The 14,239-nt window shown below is 37.3% G+C and overlaps 1 protein-coding gene across 1 annotated transcript in view; it reads right to left on the reverse strand.

The window, feature by feature from the left end:
• The window catches only part of DARS1 (aspartyl-tRNA synthetase 1), a 38,917-nt gene that overhangs the window by 2,443 nt on the left and 22,235 nt on the right, over positions 1 to 14,239 (reverse strand). The window contains exons 8-14 of the mRNA XM_069861573.1: positions 6,954 to 7,065; positions 5,188 to 5,322; positions 3,867 to 4,014; positions 2,739 to 2,885; positions 1,886 to 1,928; positions 1,111 to 1,191; positions 383 to 494 (exon numbers count right to left, since the gene is read on the reverse strand). Of these exons, the coding sequence (XP_069717674.1) occupies positions 383 to 494; positions 1,111 to 1,191; positions 1,886 to 1,928; positions 2,739 to 2,885; positions 3,867 to 4,014; positions 5,188 to 5,322; positions 6,954 to 7,065 (778 nt within the window). The remainder of the gene's footprint in view (positions 1 to 382; positions 495 to 1,110; positions 1,192 to 1,885; positions 1,929 to 2,738; positions 2,886 to 3,866; positions 4,015 to 5,187; positions 5,323 to 6,953; positions 7,066 to 14,239) is intronic.

Below are 14,239 nucleotides of genomic sequence, written 5' to 3' on the forward strand. Positions count from 1 at the left end.
GTTTTACATATAAGTTATCCAGGACTATCTAGATATTGTGACTACAACAGTTGTTTCATAATTTTGTTAATAACTTCATTAGTGAAGAAATTCTAGAACTGAGTGAGAGCTAGGCCCAAGTCTTCATTGTAATTGATGAAAAACTGACTTCTTGAATGAACTGCAGTGAAAGCGCAAAGATTTACCAACTCTTTTTCAATCTTGCTACTCCTTTAGTAGCAAAGCAGTAGTGGGAGCTACTCCTTTTTTTGCTACTGTCTACCTGCCACTTCATTTTGCCAATCACTGAAAGTATAATAGTAATCTACTTTTTACTCTTATGATCTCGACCTAATTTATTCTCTTTCATTTAAATTCAGCTTTATGATGTTTGACTTGTTACCGATGCCGTGATGCTGGGCCCTTTCTGTCAGCAGCTGGGGATCGTGAATTCTCTGAGCTCCAGACAAGATCTCTTCCCCTCTCATGAACATATCATAAGAGTTGGAATATTTCTGCAAAAGCAAAGATAAGTTTATTTACTACCTATGGTTGCTCCATCCTTAGGTGGCAAATACGCACCTCTCAATAACTCCATTTATGATATCCAAAGTTGTGCAGAATGAGTGCAATATATTTGGATTCTGCTTCGAAATTGCAGCCCTTTGGAGCTGTTTAAAAAACTTAAGTTCATCCACACCCCCTCTGAGAAACTATTACACTCGTGTGTAGTTATCCCAGTAAGAGATGCTCTATAGACATTTACCCTGGATTTAAGAATACACTGGGAAATTTATAACAATGTAAATAAGCACGTTTTCTGTTAAAGTGTCTCTTGCCCTGGCAGAATGTTTCTGCCTCTTTTCAACAATGGCATCAGTGCTCTGACCATGGAGATCTCTTCCTAAAGCTCTCCCAGTTTTAGCTAGATTTGTTTCTTTCTGGTATGTTTTCAGCAGTGAAGAGTAACTGTAAACATTCTTCAAGTCATGTAACACTGACTTATCTTGTTATCAGAATTTTAATTGTAGCAGCAAATCATATAAATATATTTTCTCTATTTTGTCTAGTTATCCCTACACGGAATAATTTACAAAAAACCCACTGACAGCAACAAAGAATTTTACTTACAGGGTTTACTGGGTCTGGCATTGTATAAAAAGGCCTCACAGCAAGAGGATATTTGTCAAGAATATAGAAGTCGGTGTCATACTGAAAGCAGATTAAACAGTTAGCACAAGAGAAAACAATGTAAAGAAGAAATTACAAGAGGAAGAAAAAAATATTGATCTGTGAAATAAAATTAAAGTAGCTTTCCACTAACACCTTTCCCAATAGCTCTCCACAAATTTGACAGGATTATCTTAAAAAATAATAGTTATCAATAAAAACGGTGTACTATTTTTCAGTTTTTCAATATTACTTCAATGTAAACTTACAAATGTTTAGTAGTAACACGTCTTGCTGTAGTAATACACTTTTATTTGTTTACCAAAGCTCTCATTGTCTCTGATACATTTAGTAGGAATGTGGGTTGGTTTTGTTTTTTTCATTTATCCTAAGAACTTGGTTGAGAATGTACTATCCTATCTGGTGTTCTGTATAACAGGTGACAGAAATAAATATAGAAGATGGAAAGTAGTTTGAAACAGCTTATTAATGAGAAAGACAAAACTGTCAGTAGATGCAATAAGCAGCAGCAAAATGGGAATGCAGTCAGACAATTAAAAAATGCTTATGCTAATCAGAAGCTCTTCACAACTTCTGCATGTTCTAAGACGCTGTGTTCTCAATCAGTGTGTAGAAAGTTCTTTTCCCTGAAATAGGCATTTGTACCAACCCAAGGCCTCCATAACATAAGGTTTCAGATTCAATGGCAAAGTTGTTTTTCTAAAATAATGTTTACCTTTTCCTTTACCAGGCGTCCCAGGAGCTTCTCATTAGGTGTGCTGAAAAAGATTATCGCTATTAAAATAAAGTGATTTAAATGTGTACTGATTATATAGAATCATAGAATAGTTAGGATTCGAAGGGACCTTAAAGATCATCTAGTTCCAACCCCCCTGCCATGGGCAGGGACATCCCACTAGATCAGGTTACCCAAGGCCTCATCTAACCTGGCCTTGAACACCTTTGGGGATGGGGCAGCCACAACTTCCCTTGGTAACCTATTCCAGTGCCCCACCACTCTCATGGTGAGGTCTAAGGTCTAGTCTAAATCTGCCCCTCTCCAGTTTATACCCGTTCCCCCTAGTTCTATCACCCACTCCCCCTCGTCCTATCACTACAGGCCTTTGCGAACAGTCCCTCCCCAGCTTTCTTGTAGGCTCCTTTCAGGTACTGGAAGGTCGCTGTAAGATCTCTTCAGAGGCTTCTCTTCTCCAGGCTGAACAAGCCCAACTCTCTCAGCCTGTCATCACAGGGAAGGTGCTTCAGCCCTCAGATCATCTTTGCAGGCTCCTCTGGACCCATTCCAACAGCTCCATATCCTTCTTATGGATAGAAGGTTGAAGTTACTCTCACTTTGTCTTGTAAATTATTTTCTTTTGGATATCAGAGTTTGTATGTATAGTCTATGGTAAAGGAAAGGACTGTCTTCATAACCATTCATTTATTTGTCAAGAGATCTGGATACAAGTACTGTTTATTCTTCTAAAAGCTTGTGGTTACTTCTTGAGGGCTGTCAGGTGCACAGTACAAGCCTGACCCTTTACTATCACTCTCACAAGACTCTGACACGTTTGCGTACTGCCAGTTACCTCAGATCTTCTTCATCACCCATCTCAACACCAGCCTCCCTGAGCATGGCCACAGCTTCACGGTATTCCAGCCTCAGAGTTGGCTCCAAAAACTTAAATGGTTCACATGGGAACTGTTTGTTCACTGTCTGAATTTCAGTTTGGAATCTATAAAGAAATAAGAACAGAAGCAAAATACAAAACAATCAAAGAATGATTTTGCAATGGCAATACAATTTTGCCACAAGAGGTCCCTCTTGCAACATAAAAAACCTGTTTTAAAGCCACTTCTGGAGAAATTCTGTACAATCCTAGTGAAATGTTTCATGTAAGTTCATGCATCTACTTCAATTATATACATGTTAATATTTTATAACTATTTCTATTTTATTTCTTTTGTAGGAAATAATTGACTAGGTCAAATTTTCACAGTAAAGACATTAAGAAATCATCCCTTTGCTTTGTAATATTTACGAATCCTTCTCTGATCTGAGTAATATCCTATTTCAAATATAAAAGGGAAATTTCCTTCCAGACAGATGAAAAGATTTGCATTTCTGCTGGCAAGATAGTCTAATTTGTAAGCTAATGAAAACCACTTCCTAAACTGCAGGCCTGGCTTTTTAATGAGTTAGTCTGTGAATAATTGAAAATAGTCTTTGCTGCTTTCACAGCAGAGATGCAGGCTGCTACAATGCATCTGATCCAGAAAAACTTTTTTAGATAGTAAATATTAAGATTAGTTTCAAAACAGAACAATCAGGCTACCAGTAGTGGCACAAAAGGAAGGACATTTTAAATTAATGATGGATCATTTCTGTTAGGAAACTCTTTCGAAGATCAGCAACAAATTTTCTTAGTGCAAGCCAGCATACTCCAGGAGATGCAACTCAGGCCAAAACTGGACAGCTTACTTGCCTGTGGCTTGAGTGAACTTTAAAGTCAGGAACAAAGGAAACAGTTAAGAGCAAAGCAAAGAAGTTCATTTTGAAGCTCTGTTGTAGATTAGATTACTAATGTAATGTTGTAGATGAGATTACTAATGATTATCTGAAAAGAACAGGATAAAATGCTCACCTATTTCATACCACAGTGCAAGAGACCTCAAACAAAGCAAGCTGCTCATGAAATGGAAAATGCTCTCATTACCTTTCCTGAAGTCCCTTGAATATCTGCACCAAGGTATCTGCAATCTCATCTACCACTTCATGATAGTGATAGTTAAAAGCCATTTCGATATCCAGACCAACAAACTCCGTCAGGTGTCTGTGTGTATTGGAGTCCTCAGCTCTAAATACTGTAAAATCAAACAACAGAAACTATAACTGACCTGAAATTATAATTCCATTTTGAAAAATAACACTGACAATCAATCACATCAGCATTTGGATGAGGCAGACAATGCTGTCTTTAAACATGCCAATTCTCACTGAAAAACAAAAAGAAAACTAGCTGCCTCAGAGCATCATTTATAACTACAGTGACAGCATTATTGTAGCTGTGGTGCTCAAAGAATAAAAGACAGACAAGACTTGTAGAGAGGCAGTAGCTCTTGTTAGACCAGCAGACAAAAGGGGAAAAAACAGACAAGCTTTCAGGCATTCAAGAACTTTCAGATTTGAAAACTGCTTTTTTTCAGAGGAAATGGACTTGTGCATGTGTGTGTTTTCTGGGGTTTGGTTTTTTTTCAGATATATGAGTCTAATATAAACCTGTCTTCCTATAAACCATGACTCATTTGTCAGTAGTTAATGAGAAATTTAAGATCTTCTGCACTACTTGCTTTTTTAAAAATTTCATAAGCTGTTATCAGCTTGTTTTCTAGCACTTCCAGCTTACAAATCTTTAAACTTGTCTTGGAGGTCTTAAAAATAAAATGCTGTAGTATCACCTAAAGAGACCATGTCCAATCAACTTTTGAGAAAGCAAAAACACGAGACTTGGAATGACTCACTTTTATTATTTACTGACAGCCCAGGTAAAAGTATGCATTTTCTAAATAAAGTTGTTTGGAACATACAGAAAAGCGAGGGTAAGTTCATGTTAATATGCAATGTGAAGTACATAAAACCTAGCTTGCCTGCTTTAACTGGGCAACTAAATGTAATTAGGCAACTGCTGGGCATGGTTAATAGGAAACTATGGTTTCAGTAACCACAGTGTTGTTCCATTTTTAACTAACTTCAATCATATTATCAATTTCCAATGCAACTCTGCTCTTTCTCCTCATAGAACAGCAGGCACCGGACAAGAGCAATCCACCCTTATTTCAGCATTTTAGTTCTGTTCCAGCAACTCCTGTTGTCTTTATTCTCATTAATTGCCCCAACTGAAATTTGTTTGGTGAGTGAAACTATATCAAGTGAAACCACTCAAAGCTTTTCGCGTGCGTGTTATCTTATTTGTACCACAGCTGCTAAAAGCCATCACTGCATGCTTCATGCAGTGGATAAACCAATGCTTTTCTTACCTGGCCCAACGCAGAAAACCTTCTCAAAATCAGCACATATACACATCTGCTTGTACAGCTGCGGGGACTGAGCCAGGTAGGCACTGCTTTTGAAGTATGACACGGTAAACACATTGGCTCCTCCTTCACTGGCAGCTAAAAGGCAAACGTTTGCAGTAATTATTAAAATAAAAATGTAAAAAATAAATCAGAGGTAGAATGAGACTATTGGTCTGACATTTAGAGATCAAATGGGCAGAAATATCTCTCAGAGCCAAAACTAGATGTACCAGAGGACATATGCCAAAGGCATCAAGCTTTTTTTGCAGTTTGAGGCAGTTTTCATATGTTATCTTGAAAGAACAGGAGCCAAGAACACAAGCATCTGAATCCCTTACTGCAAACTGCCTACCAAAGCTATCAGCTCAGTCACTTGGCCTCTCCGTGTGTGATGAGTTATAATTGCCTAACTTGCTAACAGAAGCATGCCAGAGTGAAAGATTACTTAATAATCTCTGAAACTTCTAATGTTAAGGTAACTCCAGGCAAAGTACTAATTATTATCATTACTAACCATTCCACTGAGACTAATGTTTCTTTTCGTTCATTACCACTACTCCCACTGAAATGGTTTCAGTGAGTGTTTACAGTTATTTCTGAATACAGGTACCACTTACAATCTCAAATCTTGGAGCAGCTATGATATTTAAATTTGAAGTTCAGTAAGGATTGCATCAACCTTACTCAGTTATTTTTACAGAGCATGATCTCATTCAAACAATAGGATGCTTGCTTGCTTGCTCGCAATGGTACACTGCACAGTGAGAACAGCACACTTCCTCAAAGGTCCTACATAAATAAACTACTCGGGAGTCTCACAGTTCATCCTGTTTCAACTGTCTCAGTAGGAAAAAAGTTACCTAATCTTGTAGTTCAATGATCCTTTCCATGTTGAAAGAACAGTTGCTCACATGTATTTTGTTAAAAAGCCTTTCTTTATCTTAATCAAGAACCGTTTTCAAAAACATAAATACAGAAGTGTAAGATTCAGTAGGCAAAATGCATGCATATAATGAATGCACATATTCTACCCTACATTTTCCATGCCATGTGTCTTAGTGATATCAACAAAAACCTCGAAGGACACCAATAAAATGGAAGAAAAGCATCCATCAGTAAATCAAGTAATTAGACTTTTGAAAATAATACAGCAGATCAACAACAGAACTAGAAGCAAAATCTATATTTCCAGACTTTTAGTCAGGCCGAAGCTGTTATGCCACACTTAAAAAAACTTATCTCCAACCTTCTATTCAGCCATATGCTCATTGCTGGAGAAGTGACATGATGTATGTAATGGCATCATCTTCTATATCATGATATGTTTGTTGTAACTTCCTTATGACAGGAGCTATGTTTAATCTAAAGTAGAATGGGTTTGGTTTTGATACTAGGAATGGAACCGACAGTGCCCAGTATTAAGACGACTGATCTGAAGAACAATTTGTGTGATCAGACATGTGTGTTTACCCAATTAAACTTTCAATATACTGCAGAGTACTTAAATTGGGTATGTATTATATTTGTCTTATCATTCTTTTAACATCCAAAGCCAGGAGAGAAGAACAATTTTGATTCCTGCTAGAAGTAGTTAGCTGTGTTGCATTGAAATAAGAAATAAAATTTTATCTTTTTTAAATAAAGACTTACTAAATTTTTGTCAGATAGGTACACAGAGCAACTGTAAAAAAAGCAGACCTGTAGCTGCTGGATCGCATATACAATACCTGAAATGATTTTGGGAGTCTGAATTTCCACAAATCCCTTGCGAATAAGGGTTTCTCGGAAAAGCTGACAAATACCAGACTGAAGGCAGAAGACTGCCTGACTTGTGGAGGTCTACAAGAAAAAGATAAAATAATGAATCCTATGTTAATTTTTCTTGACTCTTATTTTTTCTGGACAGCTGGAAGGATCAATCTCTTCTCTTAGGAACACCTGATAACTATATTTTCCTAAGCAGAGAAACTGCAAATCAGTAATTGTTCATTACACAAAAAGAAATATCGAAGAAAACAAGAGAAACTCCTTATTTGAATTTATGGTATACTTAGTTAGGAAGGAGGCACTATGGTCAATTCTACATTTAAAGAATCTCTGAAGTACGAGATGTGCTTCTGCAAATAAAGGTTTTATAGTAAGAAATTAAATAAAAACACTAAACCTGTTAAAAAGCTTTCAGCAAGCTGAACTAAAACAGCTGCAGTAATACACAGCGCACGATAAAAGCAAAGCTCTCAATAACTTACATAAGGTAGAAATGTTTGTGTCTATTAAAGGCTATCAAACACAATGTTTTTCATGTGAAAACACAGCCACATGTTAACCATGTAAAACACTGCCACAAAAACACCTCCAAACCAAGGTCTAAACTCCCAGCATTTCAAACAGCCCACGTAAACCTGATCATACGAACTGCAGCTCTTCTGTCTTGTCAACATTGACTCCAAAAGTACATTTAACTGAAAACAAAAGTAGACTTAGCTGAATCGATCATCATTTTGTTTAGGTATGTGACACAGTTAAGCTACTTATCTGCCCGGCAAATAGCAACACTTAATGTTCCTGTAACACTCTTGGGCTTTAGCATGAACTAAAAAAACCCTGTAGTGAAAACACTGCAATACATCAACCCTAAACCCATATCTGATTTTGTGCTTGCCACGTTAAAGACCCAACAGCTAGCAGCCGAGAAGCGTATATAAAACCTAACGAACTCTTGCAAACAACTGCGAGAACATTTCTTTACGACAATCTGTGTCACAGCACTGTTTACTTCTCCTTCTGAAAGGTACCCAACTTTTCAGTTAGGGTAAGAACAGCCTTGTGGGCTTTTTCACATGACTCCTACAAAACCACAAAATGAAAAACCCCCAACCAAAACAAATTCTATAAGCACCCAAATTTAGACAGTCACTCAGCAGAGACGTTGAAATAACGCCACATCGCTCATCTCTGCAAGATAAAGATATCACTTCAGTGAAAAAAACAAAAAAGAAAACTGTAATAATTCTGCAGAATTGTAGCAATTTGGACTTATTTGCAATTTTAGCTGGCCTGTAAAATATCTCAGGAGTGTTAAGTGGTTGGGAGTAGTAAATAATAGCTAGCTCCTCTCACTGTCTGATAGCATTAACCACAGCCGCTACTCCCGCTACTTTCAAAATGAAGGAAATGATGTTTTGAGCAACAGTTACAAAAGTACCCTCAAACTTTTTCACCTTTTTCACGTGAGTCTCACAGAATCAGACGTATGCTAAGACTCTGCCCGAGTGCTGGGTATAATTTGGCAGTCAAAGCACTGGGATGATTCAAAGGATTATTTTCTTTTATTTTTTTCCTTAACCACTTCCTACTTGGAAGCCAAAAGACATTTTCCTAGAGATGACACCTTTAACAGTCAGATTTGGGTTTACCAATACAGGTTTTGATAAATTAGACCAACTTCTAAAAATGCTGAGACAAAACGTGTAACATTTATTTAAAGTGGGATAGTAACAAAACCTTCTCTGCCCTCTGATGAACCAACACCAGTTTTGTGGCAGAACAGGTAAGGATACAGTCCTCAATCATAGAGTCCTAGGAAAAAGAAAACTGGTTGCTAAACCTAATCCAGCAATTACTTGGTCTGATGCCTAAAAGTGTGCCCAGAAACACAGCCAGTCAATAACTAACACAGTTCTCCTCTAGCAATAGTAGTTTGTCAGGAAGTAACTCCTGGCTTTAGTTAGGATGCAAAGCAAAGACTCTTGTCTTCTTAATCCTGTCTACAATTGCACATTATGCTTTAAAAATAGGATTTATGGAAGCACCCAAATTCACAGATATGGACACTGAAGCTTTTATTTAACCACAGACCAAGGAAGAACACACAGCAATTCTCTGCACCTCAAATTAGACAAGAGAAGACCACTCTTCTACCTAACAAAGGTAGCTGAGTTTCAGTACCTGTTCATTCAGAGACTGCAAACAAGGATAATGGTTGAGAACCTGTGATACTGCAGTCTCCCTCGAGGATTAAACAAGCCAACAAGATCTTTGAGATGAGCTCCCAAAGAACAGCAACTGGCAACATGCAGTCGAGTCCAATGCATGATGTCAAAGTTTTATGTGCTGCTACAACTTTCCAGAGATTTTAAAGATGATCTGGTATCCACACACAAAGTAAAACTTAAGATTTAATTACATCCTTTGAGCTGGCATACCGGACTAAGTGAGAGTGGATTTCTCTGAAGGATACATGCAGCTGTTATCCTGGTTTTCACTGAGATGCTGGTCTGTCTCTTACCATGAGTGGTGCAATGGCAGGTAGCACAGTTACCATTCCAGCTACCACATTTAAGACACAGCAAATTAAAGACAGTGACAGCTATCAAAATTTATTTTTACCTTTGCCTTAAAAAGGATTTTGCCATGGCATTCGCTTCCTGTAATGTTTAATATGAACTGTTCTACATAGATATTGACAAACTATCTTACCAGAGTCCATGGAAAAGATAGTAAATATTCCTTCAAGAGTTAAGCAGAAACAGAAACAAACTTATGCCACTTAAAGGTTGTTGCATTTAACAGTATTAATGTTTTAACTTGACCCACAGAGTTGATTTTACAGGAAAACATTATTTTTAATAATCACCTTTGCCACTAACAGCAGAAAAAACTTTTTGGCTGACAATGCTGAAATACGTGTTTTGGTCATAACCTCACTCTGATTTCACCCATGGCTTCATTATTTAATTGCCACAAAGGAAAATATTGATAATAATAGAACTGAGTGTATTTTAATGCTATAAGCAAGATTATAAAAACAATTAGCATGATTCATGCAGTACAAGCTGCAGAGTTCAAATAATAGCCATGTAAGCTGCCAGAGACCAACAAATGTGCTTCTATAGAATTAACTATAGAATTAAGTTAACACCTTACGTGATCATATCTCAAGGAGGTGCGACTCAGGCATCCGAGTTGTGAACTTTTCACTCTCACATCACGTGTAGAATTTGTTCCACTCTCACCTCACATTTGCCCGCTCTAACTCCCGATCTTCTACGATAAGCAATCATTAAATACATAAAATAGGCTAAATAAAAAGGGAAAATAATGTAACCTATGTTCTTTTAAGCAGTATATATTAGTTTTAACAATGTAATTAATTTTGCAATTCCTCTACCATATGTATGAGAAATGAAGGTTTGGCTAGGAAATAGGATTTATGTTAAATAATGACTTTTTAACCCCAAAGTGACTGAAGTCAACTTTCATTCAAATTTCAGTATTACTTAGAGTATAAAAAGGAGATATGAACACACAGTTTGTTGTCTAAAGAACTGAGATTGTGTTATGTCTTCACTACCAAATCACTACCCACAATAAAATAAACTGTATGTCTGCTTGTTCATTACAGCTTGAATGCAGCCAGGAAAACTCAACTTTTGCAATGAGTAAATTGAATTCGACACAATGAGATCAAGCTTGAAGTAATCAACTATTTTGACAAAAACTGCATTAAGATCTGTGTACACTAGGATTATCATATAACATACTGTAACATCCATAAACTACTAGAAATACGGTTTAATGTTTACGCTTTACTCTGAACAGCTTAAAAAGGGTAATATTGACCCTAAAAAGACTGACTCTGCCTTGGTCACAGTGAGCTGGGCATTAGTAGACAAAACTATAGCATTAGGACTGCAAAATGTGCATAAGCCAAATTTGGACAGATCCTGTTAAGATAAAAACTCTGCTAGACATAAAAAAATAAGCCCGTGCAAGGGTATCAGTCAGGACGATTGTTAAAACTGAATGAACCTGAATTGACTTTTTTCTTCAGAAGAAGAGAAACTGAGAAGCAAAAGCCCAAAAATCAGTGTTTCACTTGATGTCTTTTCTTCACTGCTTTTCATCTATCACAGATCTCCATGATACATGGTTTCTGTAGGTGTTTTTGCAGGCATGGAACGTCTACACATCACTGAATACTTCAGTTATACTTAAGCGCAGCAGAAAAGTAAAGATTTAAAAACACAATCAGTGCTCCAGTTTACCTTTTTTTATTGTTCCGATAAAGGAATAGTAAATCAAACACCTCTAGAATGAGCTGGTTTTACTTTCATTAAGCTATCATGAAAAATTGATACTTAGGTCAACAGTGGTTTCCTCACGGTCACTTGTGGTTATGTGAAAGAAAACCTGGTCTATACAAGGACTCTGCTTTCTTCTTACTAGCTCTCATCTCTATATTCCCATTTTTTCTACTCCATGAGTACGTGACCTGTATTTTGTGAGTTAACCTGTCAGGAACAGATTCAGTCTTCCTGTCATCGTTCCCTGGAAAAGATTTTTAAAACCCTTCCACCCTAAATAATCAATATTTTCCTTCCCTACATCAGAATAACAACTATATCAATCGCTTGGGATCTTGGCATCTAAGTATTTCCTGTCCCTAAACTCAAGAAAAACCTACTAGGCACCTCTGAGAGATCTTTGTCAAAATGCAAGATTGTTAAAAACATACTGCACTGCTCAGGTCTATTTTCACAAAAACGGAAGTCTTGCAATATTTGTAAATTACTTTATTACATCTCCACTAATGCAATTTCCTTCTTTCTAATTGCACTCCTTCTATTGCATCATAATCAAACTCTCCTTGGTGCACATCATAGCTGGATTGAGTGATGCCATTTTTGGAAATCCAGTCCCTTTCATTCATGCCATAACTGAGTCTCACAGCTCCACTTTATCATGATTCGGCCCTATCCAATGACCTCGGTGGGTAATCACTACTTCATATTAATTAAACTACTTAATTGCTTTAGAGACTGTATTAAAATGAACAAAAAAAAATTAGTTCCATACTAAGGACTTTTTTTAGTCTGAATCTAGACAGAACCTATGCATTTAGTTTGTTTCACCTTTCTCCAGAAACCAGTACCTCTGTTTTTGATGTTTGATGACCTCCTTCTTCCTTAAGAAACTGGGGCACCGAGGAAACCAGAACTAGATGGTGCATCTATCTGTGGTTGGACTTCCTCCACACTTGTAGGAACAGACCATCACAGCATCTTTGTTAGAACTATTCTGTTAACATTTCCTCCCTGCTGCCCATGATTTCGTTTTCCTAGAAGAACTATGGGACAGCAGTGGCTAACAATGGTTTCAGGTATCTCTTGGAGCTTTAACACATCACATCTTCTATTCCTCCTCAACATATATCGACTTTTGCAGTATGTTTGAAACACTAAGGGCTCTCCCAAGTCCCACTTGTGCTGCAGCACCACTATATGCAACCAAATCACCAAAAATCGATTACTACTTTTTTGGGGTGGGAGGGGGCAGTTTCAGTAACTTTAAGGGACAAACTGCCTTGGTGTCCTTGCTCTTGTGACTTCACTGCATAGACAGCTTAGGATGTATATTCTTACAGGGGTTTCCTATTTCTCCATTAAATATCTTTTTCGCTTATTGAGCTCTCCCTTTAAAAATACAAGTCACAGTAACACATAATTATTCAGAATCTTCTTTTGCACAGGTAAAGCTCCTCCAGAACAAACAAAACAAACTTACGAATATGCACGAGCCCACTGTTCAAAAACAATGTTTTTGTGCTGAAAAAATAATGAAATGTGCAACAGAAAAGACACAGAAATGTGACAGTCAGAGAAAGGAACTTTTCCAATACACAGGAGGAAGGCAAGATAGATACCCAAGCCTAATCAAGGGAAATCTGTGGCCGGATTCAATCCAGCCACAGGTGCACGCAGAGGATGAGGCACCAAGCACTGACATACTGAGATTTGACATTTCATCCTTTGTAAAAAGTTATCCTGAATTCCTTTTGAGCATGAAATAGCTGTTTAGCACCACATCACGGCAGCTGTTAGAGCCAAGGAGAAAAAAATCTTTGGTAGAAGGCAGAGTTAGGGTTCAGACATCAAAACAAGGTGCCAAACAGTGCTGAATAAACGATGTAGTGACTGCTTGGGACATAAAATTTAGAAAATGTTGTAGCAGCATCCACTTAGCTCACCAGCTGTACCCTGCAGGCAGAATACTCACTTCTAATGTTCGATTGCTATACTGGCAGAGGTATATAAAAAGTATTGGGAGAATCCTGCTGGACTACTGAATGTGTACACAGACAGAAGAATTTTAGCCCACCCCTTTCTGTTTCATCTCTTGTGTTTATTCTGGCATTAGGGCCTTCCTTCTTTTTTCCATTACGATGTACCTTCTCAGGTTTTACTCTGCAGATGCCCTCACAAAGAATATTTTCACACCAGTATTTTCAGCAAGCATTTTTAAACTCTTATTTCCCTTCGTATTACTTCTCTGTTCTCTCCGGTGTTCATGTCTCTTTCCATTTTATTATACAGGTATTTCATTAATTTAATGGATTTCCTTTAGTTTCTATGGAGTGCTGTAAAGGACTTTTCTTCATCACAAGAAGTTCAAGCAAAACTTGCACTTCAAGCATCCCAGAGTTCTCCCTCCAACTTAATACACTGCTAACGCTACCATAAGCTGATGATCCTTTAAATGATTTTCACTTTCAACTGTTAGTATAGAATTCTTTTCATCAAAGGCTTAATTTAAGACACAGAAGAAGAGACCGATATGATGAGGTACTGAGTAGCCTGAAAGCAATCACAAACAGAAGTTGCTCAGTATTATACACAAGGTCAAGTGAAATAACCTTGGTCCAAGTAACAATTTGCACAAGTAGTTTCAGTTGCTGAAGTGAGGAGATCAGATGTTAAAAATCAGACGTTTAGGCATCTCAGTGCCAAACTCTTCCTATTTTTCCAATAAATTACTGACTTTTTTGGTTTGTTTCCCTAGTCCATAGATTGACTTAGTGAGAAACTGCCATTATCAGAACTCGGAAGGTAGTACTAGACAGACCATAAAACCAAAATTTTATTGTGGAGAGCCAAATATGGGAAAAGACCAGAAAGTCTCACGTCAATATGAACTGCTGTTAGTTACTTACACACTTGCTGTTATCTATTTC

This window comes from Phaenicophaeus curvirostris, chromosome 7 (genome assembly GCF_032191515.1).
Source record: "Phaenicophaeus curvirostris isolate KB17595 chromosome 7, BPBGC_Pcur_1.0, whole genome shotgun sequence".
Lineage (NCBI taxonomy): Eukaryota > Metazoa > Chordata > Aves > Cuculiformes > Cuculidae > Phaenicophaeus > Phaenicophaeus curvirostris.